This window comes from Octopus bimaculoides, chromosome 25, assembly GCF_046866305.1.
Source record: "Octopus bimaculoides isolate indiv1 chromosome 25, ASM4686630v1, whole genome shotgun sequence".
Lineage (NCBI taxonomy): Eukaryota > Metazoa > Mollusca > Cephalopoda > Octopoda > Octopodidae > Octopus > Octopus bimaculoides.
The window spans coordinates 26343372-26363371 of NC_142952.1; the positions used below are offsets into that span (position 1 = coordinate 26343372).

Below are 20000 nucleotides of genomic sequence, written 5' to 3' on the forward strand. Positions count from 1 at the left end.
TATTTGCATCTCAAGTTACATGCATGCATGCATACATATGTGTGCGTGTGTGTAACTGTAATTAAGATCAACTAATTATGAGATTAGATTGTATTGTTGTTGGCATTGTAGCTGTATTTGATGATGTTTCTATAAACTTGAGGTTAGTTCAAAAGCCTTGTTATTTTATTCCTGTTGTTGTGGTGGTGATGATGGTGGCGGTGGCGATGGTGGTGATGATGGAGGCAATGATGATGGTGGAAGTGATGATGATAGTGGAGGCAGTGGTGGAGGCAACAGTGAGGATGGTGGAGGCGGTGGTGGTGATGGTGGAGGCGGCAGTGGTGATGGTGATGGTGGAAGTGATGATGATAGTGGAGGCAGTGGTGGAGGCAACAGTGAGGATGGTGGAGGCGGTGGTGGTGATGGTGGAGGCGGCAGTGGTGATGGTGATGGTGGAAGTGATGATGATAGTGGAGGCAGCGGTGAAGATGGTGGAGGTGGTGATGGTGAAGGCAGCGGTGGTGATGGTGGAGGCAGCGGTGGTGATGGTGGAGGCGGCAGTGGTGATGGTGATGGTGAGGCGGTGGTGGTGATGGTGGAGGCGGTGGTGGTGATGGTGGAGGCAGCGGTGGTGATGGAGGAGGCAGTGGTGGTGATGGAGGCAGTGGTGGTGATGGCGGCGGTGGTGGAGGCGGCGGTGGTGATGGTGGAGGCGGTGGTGGTGATGGAGGCAGTGGTGGTGATGGCGGCGGTGGTGGAGGCGGCGGTGGTGATGGTGGAGGTGGTGGTGGTAGAAATAGTGATGATGATGGAGGTGGTACTTTTGTTTAATGTTGTTGCTGGTGTTGTGATGCTCATGTTAATATTGATGTTACTGCATTTTCATACAAGCTTTAGTTAAAAGTCCTGCTGTTGTTGTTGTTGTTATTGCCGTTGTGGTGCTGGCTGTTATTGATGCAGACACCGTCTTCATAAGACAAGGTTAAAAACCTTATTTTGGTAGTGATTAATGGTAGTAGTAGTAGTAGTAGTAGTAGTGGTGGTTGTGGTGGCGGTAGTGTTTCTAGTGATCTTAACAAGACCAGGTGAGTCACAAGTTTTGCAGTAGTAATAGTTGTAGTCGCGATGGTAATAGTAGAAGTAGCAGAAGTAGTGGTGATAGTGGTAGTAGTAATGATGGTGGTGGTGGTAATAGTAGTAGTGGTAGTAGTAATAGTGGTGATGGTGGTAGTAGTATTAGTTATAGTAGTGATGGTGGTGGTAGCAGTAATAGTAGTAGTAGCAGTGGTGGTAGTAGTAATGGTGGTGGTGGTAGTAGTAGCGGTGGTAGTAATAGCGGTGATGGTGGTAGTAGTGGTAGTCATAGTAGTAATGGTGGTGGTGGTAGTAATAGTGGTGATGGTGGTAGTTATACTAGTGATGGTGGTGGTGGCAGTAGTAGTGGTGGTGATGGTAACAGAAATAGTAACAGTAGCAGTGTTGATAGTAGTAGTAGTAGTAGTAGTAGTAGTAGTAGTAGTCGCGATGACAGAAACAGCAACAGTGGTAGTAGTGCAGGTGATGAAAATAGAAGTACTATAAGTAGTAGTAGCAGCAGATGCAGTAGTGATGGTAGCATGGGATTATTGTTCATGTTAATGTCGCAGTATCTTATTTAATAAAACCAGGTGAATTACAACTTTTGCTGCAGAGGCTGTAGTAGCAGTAGTGGTATCGATGGCAGTAAAAGCTAAGCACAGGCATAGCTATGTGGTCAAGAAGTTTGCTTCTCAACCACGAGGTTTCATGTTCAGTCCCATGGTGCAGCACCTTGGGATAGCACCTGCTGCAAAAGCCCAGGCCGATTAAAGCCTTTGTGAATGGCTTTGCTAAATGGAAACTACAAGCAGCCCGTTGTATGTGTTGTGTATGTTGAGTGTGTGTGTGTGTGTGTGTATGTGTGTGTGTGATGTGTGCATTGTGTTGTGTGTATTTGAGTCTCCTTGCATTGACATTGTATGACAGTTGTAAATGGGGGTCATTGTCATACAAGCAGTGTCGTTTCCAACATTCCAACATGAGGAAATATTACCTTGTTTAGAAACTGGTGAGGGTTGGCAACAGGGAGGGCATCCAGCTATAGAAAATCTGTCCTAACAAACTCCATCTAACACATGTAAATATAGAAAAAAAAAATGGTTATTAAAATGTTAAGATGATGATGATAGTATTGCTGTTGCAGTACTTTAAATAAGACCAGGGTACCCATGAGTCTTGCTGTAGTAGTTGTAGGAAATCCAGTGATGATAAACCACCTTGTACTTTGAGGGTCCACCCTGTCCCCTCATCACCACCGATTTCATCGCTTTCCAGCTCTATCTGGTCACTTGCACCTTCTCTACTGAAATGTGAATAGTCATGCAGCACCCCTAAAGAAAGAGACCTGTTCTGCTTTGGCCCTTTTCTCTTATACTTGACCACCTCTATTCCTCATCCTGTCATCTGCCAAGAATCACCAACAAATGGTGGATGCAGCGACATGCTGTTACAACGCATCCCCCCCATACTACTACTACTACTTATCCCCTAGCATCAAGTTAGCCACCCCCTTGGGGTTTGTAGTCATGCGAGTGGCATGGTGACCTCGCTAGTGCTGGTGACATGAAAAAACAAGCACCCAGTACACTCTGTAAAGTGGTTGGTGTTAGGAAGGGCTTCCAGCTGCAGAAACCATACCAAAGCAGACACTGGAGCATGAAGCAGCCCTTGGGTTCATCATCATCAACATAATCATTTAACATCTGTTTTCCATGCTGGCATGAGTTGAACAGCTTGACAGAGACTGGCAAGGTCAGGGTCCACACTGGGTTCCGTAGTATGTTTTGGCGTGATTTCTACAGCTGGCTGCCCTTCCTAATGCCGACCACTTTACAGAGTGTACCATGTGCTTTTTATGTGGCAGGAAAGGTACCCAACCAGGCCATGAAATATTGCCTCAGAATGTTGCATCCAACTCATGCTAGCACAGAAAAGCAGGTGTAAAATTGTAACTGATAATGATGGTATGTGTGTGTCTACACGCATGTCTGTGTGTCTGTGAGTGAGTGCCAGTGTGTATTTGTGTGCCAGTATGTGTATGTGTGTGTTCCCATTTATCTAAAACTGGCGCACTTATCGCTGTGCCTCCTTGTGTCCCATCAACCAGCAGTAAGCCTGAGGTTGATTTCTTTGACTAAAAAAACCCTTTAAGGTGGTGCTCCAGCATGGCACCCAAATGACTGGAACAAGTAAAACAATAAAAGAATTACCCAATGCCATCTACAGTTGTTAGACTGAAATCAGAACCATTGTCATCGTCATCATCAACATTTGCTGCATCCACTACATCTTCCTCTCACATATTCACCACTTAGCAACAATGAATTCTTCAACCAAAGCCTTGTGAGTGTATTTGGGATGCTAACTGAAAGAAGCCCATTGCATATATAGGTGTGTGTATGTGTGTCTTTATTCCCCGCCACCATTTGACAACCAGTATTGGTGTGTCTACATACCTGAAACTTAGCAGTTCAGCAAAAGAGATTGATAGAATAAGTATCAGGTTTAAGAATAAAAATAAGTACTGGGGTTGATACATTTGATTAAAAATTCTTTGAGGTGGTGCCCCAGCATGGTCACAGTCTAATGAGTGAAACAAGTAGAAGGTAAAAAGTACCGCTTTTGGTGATTGCCAGCGGTCATCTAGTTTATATTGTGTGATTTAGTTTTGTCATCTATAAAGTAGATGACAAAAAAGATTTTGTTGTGTCTAGGGAGAATCATGCCAATATAATTAACACACACACACTGGTTCAATTCTATTCATTGATTAAATATCTGATTTTCTTGTCAAAGCTCATTCATTGCTTTTTTGCAACCTTCACAGAGACCCACTGACTATTGACAAACTAGTGTTTGTTTGCCTGTTTGAGATTTTGCAGCATGTGTATGTGTGCATGTGCTTGTGCGTATGTACATATGTATATATGAACATGTGAATGTATGCACGTGTGTACATACATATGTATATATGAACATGTGAATGTATGTATGCATGTACGTGTGTACAAAAATGAAGTAAAATAGATTTTATATCCATATTAGTCTTCTCTCCTCATCAAGATGTTTGACAAGTTTAAAAAGTTGGAACCCATCATAATTTTGAATGTGAGGTTAAGAAGTTCACTATGTGACTCCATGGTTTTGGGTTCATCCCCACTGTTGAGTGGCTTGGGCAAATGTCTTCTGCTATATTCCTGGGCCAACCAATGTCATCATCATTGTCATCATCATCGCTTAACATCCGTTTTCCATGCTAGCATGGTTTGGACGGTTTGACCAGGGCTGACAAGCTGGAAAGCTACACTAGACTCCAGTCTGATTTGGCAGTGTTTCTACAGCTGGATGCCCTTCCTAACACCAACCACTCCGTGAGTGTAGTGGGTGCTTTTTACATGCCGCCGGTACAGGGGCCATAGGAGGCTGGGAATGGCCACAATCGGTTAGTGCTTTTTACGTGCCACACGCACAGGTATCACATCTACAATTTCCATTTGATTTTCATTTTGGTGTTGATGTACTTGACTCAATAGGTCTCCTCAAGCACAGCAGGTCACCCTACGATCCAAGGTACTTTTGAATGGGCTGGGGCCGGTTATGTGAAACTGGTGTAGGATACAGCCGTAAACTCACTTTATTTGCCAGGTCTTCACAGTCACAGCATATCTCCAGAAAATGGAAACTGTGTGGAAGCCTGTCATACACACACACATATATATATATATATATATATATATATGTATCTCTGAGTTTATTCTTCACCACCACTAGATGAATGGCAACGTCAACCTCGGTGGAATTTGAAATTAGAACATGAAGACGGACAAAATGCCACAAAGCGTTTTGCCTGGCATCCTAACAATTCTGCCAGCTAGCTTCCTAAATAACAACAATAATCCTTTCTACTATAGATGCAAAGCCTGAAATTTTGGGGAACGGTCTAGTCGATTACATCGACCCCAGTGCATAACTGGTACATATTTTCTTGACCCCGAAAGGAGGAAAGGCAAAGTCGACCTCAGCAGAATTTTAACTCAGAACGTAGTGGCAGACAAAATACCGCTAAGCATTTCATCTGGCATGCTAATGATTCTGTCAGCTCGCTGCCTTAAAAAAAATTTATTCGATGTATCCCTTATGAGATAATTGAACTCACAAACAAACATGAAGTTGTCAAGCGCTCTCCATTTACTACCAAATTGACACCTCAACAACATTAATAATGGTTTCAAATCTTTTGGCACAAGGCTAGCAATTTCAGGAGAAGGGGTTATGTCAATTACATTGACCCCCAGAATTTCACTGGTACTTATTTTATTGACCTTGAAAGGATGAAAGCAAGGTCAACCTCACGGGAATTTGAACTCTGAATGTAAAACAAACAAAATACCACTAAGCATTTCACCTGGTATACAAACAATTCTGCCAGCTCACCACCTTAATAATAATTATAATAATAATAATAATAATGATAATAATAATAATAATAATAATAATGATGATGATAATCAGACAAATACATAACAAAAATAGCAGGACTTACAAATATATATAACATACAGAAAATTGCACTACTGGGTACTGCACACATTCTACGCAAAAGACTTTCAATACAGTAAACATAAGAGCACCACAGCAAACCACAGCACATACCCAAGGCGCACAGAGCTGCGCTCGGTAGTGAAGTGAAAGCACGTTATAAAAATAAAACTACTGAATAATAATAATGATGATAATAATAATAATAATAATAATAATAATAATAATAGGCGTAGGAGTGGCTGTGTGGTAAGTAGCTTGCTTACCAACCACATGGTTCCGGGTTCAGTCCCATTGTGTGGCACCTTGGGTAAGTGTCTTCTACTATAGCCTCGGCGCAAACAAAGCCTTGTAAGTGGATTTGGTAGACGGAAACTGAAGGAAGCCCCTCGTATATATGTATATATATATGTATGTGTGTGTACATGTTTGTGTGTCTGTATTTGTCCCCACAACATCGCTTGACAACCGATGCTGGTGTGTTTACGTCCCCGTAACATAGCGGTTCAGCAAAAGAGACCGATAGAATAAGTACTAGGCTTCCAAAGAATAAGTGCTTGGGTCGATTTGCTCGACTAAAGGCGGTGCTCCAGCATGGCCACAGTCAAATGACTGAAACAAGTAAAAGAGAGTAATAATAATAATAATAATAATAATAATAATGGTTTCAAATTTTGCCACAAGGGCAACAATTTTGGGAGAGGAAATGAGTCTATCACATTGACCCTAGTGCTTAACTGGTACTTATTTCATCGACCCCAAAAGGATGAAAGACAAAGTGGACCTCAGCAGGATTTGAACTCAGAACGTAAAGATGGATGAAATGCTGCTGAGCATTTTGCCTGGAGAACTAACGACTCTGCAAGCTCATTGCCTTAATAATCCTTTCTAGTACAGGCACAAAGCTTGAAGTTTTGCAGGAGGGGACTAGTTGATTACATCGACCCCAGAATTTCACTGGTACTTAATTTATTGACTCCGAAAGGATGAAAGGCTAAATCGACTTCAGTGGAATTTGAACTCAGAACATAGCGCCAGGCAAAATACAGCTAAGCATTTCATGCAGCATGCTAACGACTCTGCCAACTCATTGCCTTCTTAATGATAATAATAATAATAATAATAATGATAATAATAATAATAATGATGATGATTTCTAATTTGGGTACAAGAATAGCAACTTTTGACCTTGTAAAAGATGAAAGGCAAAATTGGCTTTGGTGGGATTTGAACTCAGAGCAGTCAAAAACAAAACAACAAAAAGACTGCATAGCATTTTGTTCAATGTTCTAATGATTTCTGCCATCCCACCTCTGTCTCCTACTAGATGGCCACCCCATGCCATAGTGCAACAGAAAATTTTAAAAAAACCTCACCTCATCATCTCTCCACACTGATTCCTTGCCTCTGTTGCAACATCAGCCTTCACTTCATCTCTCCAATTCTTCTACCCCACGATCCTTGTCTCTATCCATCCCTCACAAGTCGGAGGGAAAACGCCGACACCACCACCACCACAACCACCAGTCACAAACAAAAAAAGAACCATATACTACTACTACTGCTACCACTACCACTACTACTAATAAAGATGATGATGATGATGATGATGATGATGATGACAGTGATGGTGGTGGTGGTGATGATTGCTTTTTTACTTGCCGCCAGGGCAGCAGATGAGGGTGGGGAACGAAACAGAGACAGACAAAGTGTGCGGGGGGTGGAGGGTCTCGAAATAATGTTAAAAAAAACTAAAAAAAAAAAAATCAGAGCAATCATTTTCAAATCCAACTACACAAAAACAAATAAAAAATAAACAACCTTACTCCTACCGCTACTACTACTACTACTACAAATAATAATAATAATAATAATAAAACAACAACAATCATCATTATCAAATCCAAACAAAAAACTGCTCTGATTCCTGAGCGTGCCACCGCCGCTGCTGCCACCGCCGCTGCTGCCACCGCCGCTGCTGCCACCGCCGCTGCTGCCACCGCCGCTGCTGCCACCGCCGCTGCTGCCACCGCCGCTGCTGCCACCGCCACCATAGAGATGTGAGGCACAGCACATTGTTGAAGAGTCAATAAATCCATAGATCTATTTTGAACAACCTGTAGTTCAATAGGCACCACCACACCTCTACCCACATCCACCTACAGCACCACCACCACCACTACCGCATACAACCACATGTATAAACTCTGACATACACACACACACACATACACTCACTCAAATACACATTTCTCAACTAATTAGTATTGCTAAATGAATGCATGCATGCACATAAACCCACATGTGTATATATATATATATATATATATATATATATATATATATATACCTGCATACACATATATACACACATGTATATATATACCTATACTCATACAAATACATGTACACACACACGTATAAATATATATATATATATATACTAACATACATATACTCACACACACATGTATACATATACACACATGCATATATATATATATATATATATACTCACACACATACATATATATATACATATACATATATATACATATATATACATATATACTCATACATACACACATGTATACATATAAACTCACATACATACAGACATATATACTCATACATACACATATGTATACACATATACTCACATACATACACACACATATATATATATATATATATATACACACACACAATATATATGCTCTCTATATGGAGAGAGGAAGAGAGGAGAGAGGGGGAGGAGGAAGAAGAGGAGGGTGAGAGACTAATGAGTTAACTAGCCTTGCTCGGAAGTGTATACACATAATTGAAAGAGCTGTGCCTCTATGAATAAACACAAGTGTTCATATTCGGATATAGTTATATACACACACACACACACAGAATCAGAGAGAGACCAGCAATGGATATACAGGCATGGCTGTGTGGTAAGAAGCTTGCTTCCCAACCACATGTCTCCAGGTTCGGTCCCACTGCATGGCACCGTGGGCAAGTGTCTTCTTCTATAGCCTCGGGGCCAACCAAAGCATTGTGGGTGGATTTGGTAGATGGCAACTGAAAGAAGCCTGTCATGTGTGTGTATATATATATATATATATATATGTGTGTGTGTGTGTGTTTGTCTCCCCATTCCCCCACCGTCACTTGACAACCGATGGAGTGCTTATGCTCCTGTAACTTAGAGGGTTGGCAAAAGAGACAGATAGAATTAGTACTAGGCTTACAAAGAATAAGTCCTGGGGTCAATTTGTTCGACTAAAAAGAAAACCCTTTAAGGTGATGCTCCAGCATGGTCGCAGTCAAATGACTGAAGTGTCTTAGAGAAAAGAATACACACACATGCATACATACATGCATGTATGTGTTAGAGTTGATGGTGTGTATATATGCAGGGTAGTAACTGTAGTAGTGCCTATGTATGTAGAATTGAATGTGTGCAAATAGTTGCGTGTATAAGAAGAATAAGAGTGCAATTATGTTTGTGTGTGCATGTGTGTTTGTATCCGTATACAGTGTATGAATGCATAATAAGATATATACACACATGTGAGATTAAGTTTAGAGGTGCATGCTTTTATATGTACACACACATTTGAACAGAAATATGAATGTATGTGTACACAGAAACACATGCATATATTCTACATACATGTATCTATATATATATATATATATATATATATATATATATATATATATATATATATATATATATCACTACACTCTCTGAGTGGTTGGCGTTAGGAAGGGCATCCAGCTGTAGAAACTCTGCCAAATTTAGATTGGAGCCTGGTGTTGCCATCCGGTTTCACCAATCCTCAGTCAAGTCGTCCAACCCATGCTAGCATGGAAAGCGGACGTTAAACGATGATGATGATATATATACATGTATAAAGTACTTGTCGACTCTTTATGCAGAGTTTGACTACCTCCTGTACCTAAACCTTAGAACCATCATGGCATCTGATATGGCTTTTTAAACCAGACAATGCTTTGAAAAGGCACCCACATAGATTGCATATCCGATTTGGACCACCAAGATCAGCAGATCAGTTCTGATCTTAAAATGTCTTTTGAGGTCTCCGTTAGATTTGCGAAATGTCTTTTGAGGTCTCCATTAGATTTGCAAACCTTCTGGCATACATTGAATTGAAAGAGCACACGCATATACGCAGAATAGTTGGTGGAGGTTCGTTTTTCCATGGGGCCTCAAATGAGATTTGAATCCAGCAAAAGAAAGGCATGGTCGGTCACAAACTGTGCACACAAAAGGTCATTGTGATTCATCTTCTCAATCGTAACATTCTTCCTTAAATATATATATATATATATATATATATATATGTATCATTATCATCCTTTAACGTCTATTTTCCATGCTGGCATGGGTTAGATGGTTTGACCAGAGCTGGCAAGCAGGAGAGCTGCACCAGGGTCCAGTTTGATTTAGCCTGGCTTCTATGGCTGGGTGCGTCTTTCTAACACCAACCCACCAACCACTTTATAGTGTGTGTTGGGTGCTCTTAACGTGCCACCAGCACGAGTGATTTTACATGACACTGGCACGTACACATGCATTTATACATTTATACTATGTATGTATATGTACAAACACATAATATATATATATATATATATATATATATATATATATATATATATATATCATCCTCATCATCATCATTTAACGTCTGCTTTCTATGCTAGCATGGGTTGGATGATTTGACTGAGGACTGGCAAACCAGATGGTTGCACCAGGCTCCAATCTGATCTGGCAGAGTTTCTACAGCTGGATGCCCTTCCTAATGCCAACCACTCCGAGAGTGTAGTGGGTGCTTTTACGTGCCACCGGCACGAGGGCCAGTCTGGTGGTACTGGCAATGGCCACACTCAAATGGTGTTTTTACGTGCCACCTGCACAGGAGTCAATCCAGCGGCACTGGCAACGACCTCGGTCAAATGTTTTGTTCACATGCCACCAGCACAAGTGCCAGTAAGGGGACGCTGGTAATGAACATGCTCAAATGGTGCTTTTTACGTGCCACCGGCACGGAAGCCAGACTGCTGCTCTGGCAGTGATCCCGCTCAGATGGTGCTGTTAGTGCTACACTGGCATGGGTGCCAGTCATCAAATTTAACACATATATATTAACCGGTACTCTGTCTGTTATGATGACGAAGGTTCCAATTGATCTGATCAACAGAACAGCCTGCTCGTGAAATTAATGTGTAATTGGCTGAGCACTCCACAGATACACAAACCCGTAACGTAGTTCTCAGGGAGATTCAGTGTCGACACAGAATGTAACAAGACTGGCCCTTTGAAATACAGGTATTACTCATTTTCATTAGGTGAGGGGATGAGAGCAATGTGAAATGAAGTGTCTTGCTCAAGGATACAATGTGCTGCCAGGAATCAAACACACATCCTTTCGATCGTGAGTTGAATACCTTAACCACTGAGCCACACACATTCACAATACATATATTGTGTCCTGGGAGGGTAATTGTGCCAATTATAATAAACACATGCATACCAGGTCATATATTTATTACCATTAATGATATAATGATCCTCCCCAGACAAGATTTTTGTTTAAACACATGAATTCACATCAAAAATCTTGCAAACCAGACACAAAAACAAATTATATGTATGTAAGTTGTTTAAGAGTCCATAAGTCAGAAAAAAATGCACTTGCCATATTTTATTCCATAATGGTTACCTCTGATGAGCGCAGGGTTACATAATCGAATTGTTACCCAACACTCCGTTGAATTCCTAGCACGAAACCGATTGGTAAGATCGACCATAATGGATATATAATATTGTACACTTCAGATTATATATATATATATATATATATATATATATATATATATATATATATATATATATATATATATATATATATATAAATATATATGGGAGAATTTACGAAAAAAACAACAACAGACGAGCACAGGTGGTGTAAACAACAAAAGATGTATTAGTTTAACGCTCGGGGATAGAGAAAGTCTTTAACGCTTCGAGCTATGCTCTTCAACAGAAAGAATACAGAGAAAACAAGGAGAAAAAAAATTGAATGTTTTGGTCAGCGACCTATCATGGCGTTTTGAACACAAAGCAGATAGAATATTTGGGTTGGATATGGCAGGTTTAAATGCTAAAGGGTTAATATTTGTCAAGAAAGATTTTCTCACCTGAGATGTTTTAGCATCGATGGTAAATATAGCCTTGTTTGGATTCCGAATGGTCGAAGGCAACAAAGAACAGTCTCCGGGGTAAGGGACTTCGACATATTTGCTGAAAGAGACATCGGTACAAGATAGATCCTCTGATATTTCATTGAAAGAATTTTGAAAGGGCTCCAGAGGCTCTTTTTGTCCAGGGTGTTTGCAACAAAAGGCTGGTCCTTCTTTTGTGGGAGGATATTGGGAGTTTAAAATGCTGCTTTTTGCTGATTGCTTTCCAGGGTAATCTGAAGAGAAAGAAAAAAACAAAAGGTGAGAGAAAAACTACACATTTATGATAAAAACACTCATATATATGTGTGTGTGTGTATATGTACATATATGTGTGTGTGTGAGTATATATATATATATATATATATATAGGCGTAGGAGTGGCTGTGTGGTAAGTAGCTTGCTTACCAACCACATGGTTCCAGGTTCAGTGCCACTGAGTGGCACCTTGGGCAAGTGTCTTCTACTATAGCCTCAGGCCGACCAAAGCCTTGTGAGTGGATTTGGTAGACGGAAACTGAAAGAAGCCCGTCAGTTGTCGTCACGGTGGTAATCTTGGTTGAACGAAGCTGGTGGCGAAAAGGTCATTCGGTGATGGTGTTTGAAGAGGTGCGCTTTTACAGACGTCCCTCCAAAATTTTTTTTAATTTCGTGTTCCACACTCAAGGGGGAGCCATTGTAGTGACGTCATATTGGCGCCAAAAAGGCATAGTCACGATTGCTGTATCCTTATCCACGCATGCGTGGATTTCAACATCCAAGCATTCCCACTTCTATTCTGTCTCTCTTTACCACACCAGACAGTGACCAAGCAAGACGTCTAAGCAAGCTCTCTCATTTGAGTGTGGTTGAACCAAGTTGTCTCTACAACGACACCAGCTCGAGGAACCGTACATCTACATTTTAGGCTACTCAGAAACCGGACAATTGGAAGCTGTTTTATTTTCCACCATACAATAAATATTTGTTGTTGTTGATCAGTTTGGAGTTTCTGCGTTCAGTTCACTTCTAATTTAACATAGGAAAGTTAGGTGTACATCTAATGATGTATAACCCACTTTCCTAAATATGTATGTGTGTGTACATGTTTGCATGTCTGTGTTTGTCCCCCCAACATCGCTTGACAACCGATGCTGGTGTGTTTACGTCCCCGTAACTTAGCAGTTCGGCAAAAGAGACCGACAGAATAAGTACAAGGCTTATGACTGAAACAAGTAAAAGAGTAAAAGAGACTATACATATACACAGTCAAAAGGTGAGAGCTAGAGATATATCTATATATACATGCATATACAAACATATATATACATACACACACATACAGACATATATATATATATATACATACATATACACGTATACATATGCACACACATATATACATATATACATACACACACACATATATATACATACATAAATACACACATATATATATTGTTATATATATACACACACATATATATATTGTTATATTTGGGGATGGTCATATTTTTTTGGCTTATTAATCACATGCACTACATACATTTGTTTTTCCCTTCAGCTTCGTTATTATTCTTGTTTTAGTAAGAATAGTAACAACACTGGAGTGAAGACCAAGTATATATAGCGTATGTAGTTAATTGGCAATAATATGACCATCCCCAAATATAACAATATCTGTTTTAACATATGATTTCTCATCAGGAATCTTGCAGAACAAAAGTATCGTGAGAGAAAAGCTGAACAGTTGTGGTGTGCAAGAGAGACGATTGCGCTGGTATGGACATGTGGTGAGAATGGATGAGGATAGCTGCGTGAGAAAGTGCCACACCCTAACAGTTGAGGGAACCCGTGGAAGAGGTAGGCCCAGGAAGACCTGGGCTGAGGTGGTGAGGCAAGACCTTCGTACATTAGGCCTCACCGAGGCGATGACTACTGACCGAGACCTTTGGAAATGTGCTATGCGTGAGAAGATCCGGCAAGCCAAGTAAGATCGTTGCCAGTGCCCCTGGACTGGTTCTTGTGCGGGTGGCACATGAGATGCACCATTTTGAGCGTGGCCGTTGCCAGTACCGCCTGACTGGCTCCCGTAGGATTTTCGAGCGAGATCATTGCCAGTGCCCCTGGACTGGCTTGTGCGGGTGGCACATAAAAGACACCATTTCGAGAGTGGCCGTTTTCGTGCGGGTGACACGTAAAAGCACCCACTACACTCTCTGAGTGGTTGGCGTTAGGAAGGGCATCCAGCTGTAGAAACTCTGCCAAATTAGACTGGAGCCTGGTGTTGCCATCCGGTTTCACCAGTCCTCAGTCAAATCGTCCAACCCATGCTGGCATGGAAAGCGGACGTTAAACGATGATGATGATGATGATGATATATATATATATATATATATATAAAGCACTGGTGATGGTGCCATGTAAAATACACCCAGTACACTCTGTAAAGTGGTTGGCATATTAGGAAAGGCATCCGGATGTAAGGATAGCTGTGTAGGTTATATGTTCAACTTTCTAAGCATGTTGTCTTGGGGTTCAACCTTACCGCATGGTACTTTGAGCAAGTATCCCTCACTGAGGTCACGGGAAGGTCAATATTTTCTGAGTGGCATTCAATATGTGCAGACAATGCTGAGGCCTTTCGTTTATATGTATGTGTGTGTGTGAATCTGTCTGTCTGTCTGTATGCATGTGTGTAAGTACATGAATGTGCATGCACCTGCACATGCATCTAATAATGGCGTAAATAAGTGTACTGAATTGCAGCTCTTTAAACCATTCAATAAATAAGGATCAATAAAAAAAAAAGGTACAGGGATCAATATGAGAGACTGAAACCCTTAAAGGTGTAACACAAACATGGCTGCAACTGGTAGAAATTAAGTGTGTGTGATGTTGGCTTGTGGTAAGAAACTTGCTTCCCAACCACATGGTTCTGGTTTCAGTCTCACCGTGTGGCACTTTAGGCAAATGTCTTCTACTATAGCCTTGGGACAACCAAAGCCTTGTGAGTGGATCTGGTAGATAGAAACTGAAGGAAGGCGGCGATGAAGGTGGTGAGCCGGCAGAAACGTTAGCATGCCGGATGAAATGCTTAGCGGTATTTCATCTGACGCTACGCTCTGAGTTCAAATTCCGCCAAGGTCGACTTTGCCTTTCATCATTTTGGGGTCGATATAATCGACTTAATCCGTTTGTCTGTCCTTGTTTGTCCCCCCTTGTGGGCAGTAAAGAAATAAGAAACTGAAGGAAGACCATTGTATGTGTATGTGTCCACTCAACCACTTCACAACCAGTGTTGGTGTGTTTACGTCCCTGTATCTTATCGGTTCAGCAAAAGAGACCGATAGAATATGTACCAGGATTTAAAAAAAAAAGCTAAACAAAACAAAAAAAAAGTACTGGGGTTGATTCATTTGACTAAAAATTCTTCAAGGTGGTGCCCCAGCATGGTTGCTGTCTTATAACTGAAACAAGTAAAAGATATATATATATGTATATATATATATGTGGTGTGTGTGTGTGTATGAATACTTCTTGTGTATCCTGTTTTTAGAATGAGTCCACAGTTTCCTCATGTGTCAGAAGAGACAGTCATCTGAAAGGGTAGGCATCAGTAATGATGCTTGGCTATAAAACATTACCTCAAAAAGTCTAGTCCAATCCATGACCGTATGCAAAACATAAACACAATGATGCACACACACCTTTTATCTCTTATTTGATTCAGTCATAGATTGCGGCCATACTGGAGCAGCATCTTGAAGAATTTTCAGTAGAGAAAATCGACTCCAGCATCTTTTTTTTTAAACCTGGTATTTACTTTATCGGTTTCTTTTGCCAAACTGCAAAGTCAGTAGGATGTAAATATACCAACAACAGTTGTGAAGTGGTGGTGGGAGATAAAAACAGACACAAGGATACATGCACACATACACACATATATGACAAGCTTCTTTTAGTTTCCATCTACCAGGTACACTCACAAGGCTTTGGTCAGCTCAAGGACATAGTAAGACACGTGCCCAAATTACCAAGCCTTAGACTGAACTCAGAACCATGTGGTTGGGAAACAAATGTTTTACCACACAGCCAATATATTAAACACACACACACACATATATATATATACAACATTCATGTATACATATATAAACACATCACTGTGTGGAACAAGAGCAGCAATTTCTTCAACATTTTTTTTCTCCTATGCAAACCCTCCCCTTTCTTATAAGCTAAGGTAATAAACAAAAAAAACCCAAAAACACAAGTATGGCCCACGGCAGGGTACCTTAGGCAAGTGTCTTCTATAATTATGAATCAACAAAGCCCTATAAGCTAATTTAGTAGATGAACTGTGCAGAAGCCTATAAGGTGTATGTTTGGATGTGTGTGTGTGTGTGTGTGTGTGTACACTTGTTTCCCGCCATCTGATAACCAGCCTTGGTTTATTTATGTTCCTATAACTAAGCAGTCAGCAAAAAGACATGACAATAAGTACTGGATTTAAAAACAAAGTTGGGAGTCTATCTGATTGACTAAACTTTTCAAGGTAATCATCAGATTGGCTGCCGTCCAATGACTGAAACGAGTAAAAGAATGAAAAGATGTCTGTATTATACCGAAGCCAATCACCGAAGTGTGCGTATATGAATGTATGTTTATGTGAGAAGACACACACACACACACACTTTACAATTTTATTTTACTGTTTTTTTTTTTTAATTGCTCAGACCAATGAAGAAAAGCAAAACCCTTGCCCCTTTTCAGGGGTTCTGAGAATAGTGGGTGTGAAAGATAACCCCCCAGATTGAAGACATGACTTGCATGCTAGCAACATAGTCAGCTATGCTATACGCACACAACAACCAAATGTTGGTGTTAAAATTGGCGACCGATTAAATTGGTGGGTCTCAACTGGGGTCCAGGTGGCCCTTTTGGGGATCCATATAAGATTTTTCTGTTAAAAAATAATGAGCAATAAACTGTTTATACTTCTATAAGACACAAAATATTTTAACAATTTTTGAAATACAATTCCTAATAATATTTCATTATAAAAATATAATAGGATGTTTTTTAACATCAAATGGCTAGATGGGTCCATTCAAAGAAAATAGAAATCAAAAAGGGTTCCATGGGTAAAAAAGGGTTAAGAAACACTGGATTTAAACCTACAACATATACATATACACACTATATATATAAATATATATATATATATATATAATGCATGCATACCCACACACTACACACATAACTCTGCTAAAAGCATCCCAGGACCAGGTGTTTGTGTTAAAATTGGCAATGGTATAATGGTATATATATAGATGTATATATGTCTTCGTTGAAGATTTGTCTACGGCTGAACATCCTCCATGTCACCAACTCTCACCTGTTTCCATGCAAGGTAATATTTCCTCATGGCCAGACATTGGATTTTTCCTCAGACGATCGAAAGCAAATGTCGCCTGCACAACACTGATGCTTGTTTACAACTGCCACACATATGTGTATACACACACACACACACACATATATATGTACATATGCATGCACACACACATATAAGATGCATATATAATACACAAATACATATAAGTATATATACACACGAATGTACACATAGGTAAAGTGATTCAAAAGCCCTTTTAATATATATATATATATATATAATTCTTATTTTACATTTAGTGAGAAATTCTATTTCTATATAATTTCTAAACCATCTTTCATATTTTGTTACGAATATCTTCATAGACATATCATGGTATATTGTCCTAAAAAATGGTACAAGATATGGTCACTTGCGAATTGCATGAGCATACTTTGTTCGAGCATCCGAAGCAGTCTGGACACCAGATGGTAGACCTACTACCCAACTCCCCTGGAATCCCTGAGCCATAGCAAAGTTGAACAAGGGTCACAGGGATGTAATGACCGGAGTGGGGGAGGTAAGAGGTATAAGGACAGCATAGGATGTATATCAGACTCAACTAACCTCAGCTTTTAGCCAATTTGTATTAATGTCAGAGGGACTTTTAAATTACTTTCAGTTTGTGTGCATGTATAAATATATATATTACACATGTGCATGTATTTATATATACACATATATACATGTGATCTATCTATCTATATATCTATATCAATATATATATAGATAGATAGATAGATAGATATATATATAAATGTGTGTGTGTGTGTGTGTGTGTGTGTGTGTGTGTGTGTGTGTGTATGTATATATATATATATATATATATATATATATATATATATATTTCTTTGAAAGCACTCATGCATACGCATTGCCATCAACCACCAAAACCACAACACCAACAAAGCTGACTGTAACAGCATCCACATCACTAGCATTAATCATATCCGAATCATCATCATCATCATCATCATCATCAGCTGCAGCAATAATTAATATCATAATCATCAACAAAAACATATGAACACCACCATCGACAACAAAAACATTGATATAAACATCACCATCAAGATTTGAATAGCAACAAGGGAGTACCCCTCTGTGGTCAATCAATGTCCTAGAAATAACAGTCAAATTCACCTCAATCTATACTCTACCTTATATTTTTTTTAAAGGAAAAGGTGAAATAGAAAAAAATAAAACTTGGGTGGATGTGCATTGAATAACGTACTCCAACATAGACTTAGTCTGAAACAAAGAAAACAATAAAAACAAAACAGGATGGTCATGGGTGGAACATCTCTGCTCGATCGGGACGGATTTAGGATTAAGCAACAACAATAGTATGAACACTCACATCATTGCCACCATCACCATCACCATCACCATCATCAGCATCCAGATTATGAGTCATATCAACATGATCCCAAATCATCATCATCGTCATCGTCATTCATTCATTCATTAGTTGCAGGGAGAGAGAGAGAGAGAGAGAGAAGGAGAGAGAGAGAAGGAGAGAGGGAAGAACAACCATCGTCAGTAGCAACCTACCCTAGCAGAGCCGAGCGTCCAGTTCAGCCTGCCCCAATGTCATCATCAACACCATCATTGTCGTCAGCGTCATCGTTGTTATAACCATCGGCATCATCATCATTATCATCGAATGCACATTGAGGCCAGCTACGCTGGTAGAATAAGGGGAAGATACGATGTTCAGTGGTGGTGCTTGTGGTGGTGGTGGTGGTGGTGGTGGTGCACCTGCCTGCAGTAGTGCACTGCTCAAGAGATCGTGGTGCACAACAACAGACGAGAGAGGTAAGTAGCCAGCGCCGGTGCAGACTGCACGCTTCACAGCAACAGACATCACGACTGATTCACACTGACTTCATGCTGGCATCATCATCATCATCACAAACAGCTTTATCTGATACAGTCATGCACACACACTCTTTCTCTCTCTCTATATATATATATATATATAAATGTGTGTGTGTGTGTGTGTGTGTGTGTGTGTATATATATATATATATATATATATATATATATTTATATACTCATATATATATATATATATATATATATATATACACATACACATATATATGTATGGATGTGTATATATATATATATGTATGTATTTTTTTATTCTCTCATTCTGCAACTCCAGTGCCTCTTCCTCTCTGCCTTTGTTATTCCTCTCCTTCCTCACACCGCTACTCTTTCTATCCTTATTGATATTCACCCATCCCACCACCACCAGTTTTTTTTTTCTCCCTTTCTCTGTCATCTCTCACTACTACCACCGTCGCTTCCACTATCTCTCTTTGCATGCCACTCCCACTGTCAGCATTACTTGCACTACTACCCTCCCCACCTTCTTTACACAACAAAAGCTATGAATCAATATGTGTACGTGTGTGTGTGTGTGTGTGTATATATATGTGTGTGTGTGTGTTACTCTGTAACTAAATATACACGTGTGTATGAATGTACAATGTGCGTAGAATTAAATATATCTTGTGTGCATGTATGTTCACATACAGTTGTATGCATGTATAAATGTGTGTATATACATATATATAAGCACACACACACGCATATATATTTATGCACACACATATATACATACATACATATATATATATAGTAATAAATCTGTTTATTACGTGTCCAAATAACAGTGCTTTCATACATATAAGGATATATATTTTATACATATACA

At 39.9% G+C, this 20000-nt stretch overlaps 1 protein-coding gene across 7 annotated transcripts in view; it reads right to left on the reverse strand.

The window, feature by feature from the left end:
• LOC106879922 (PAS domain-containing serine/threonine-protein kinase) overlaps positions 1 to 20000 on the reverse strand; it is a 95080-nt gene that overhangs the window by 45867 nt on the left and 29213 nt on the right. For 3 of the 7 annotated variants that reach the window (XM_089341884.1, XM_089341885.1, XM_089341886.1), the window contains one exon: positions 11818 to 12095. In XM_089341884.1, coding sequence (XP_089198010.1) covers positions 11818 to 12095 — 278 coding nt within the window. Of the gene's footprint in view, positions 1 to 6974; positions 7115 to 11817; positions 12096 to 17236; positions 17255 to 18635; positions 19180 to 20000 lie in introns of those variants that run through there. The other 4 variants (XM_089341888.1, XM_089341889.1, XM_089341887.1 and 1 more) reach the window with 4 other exon arrangements.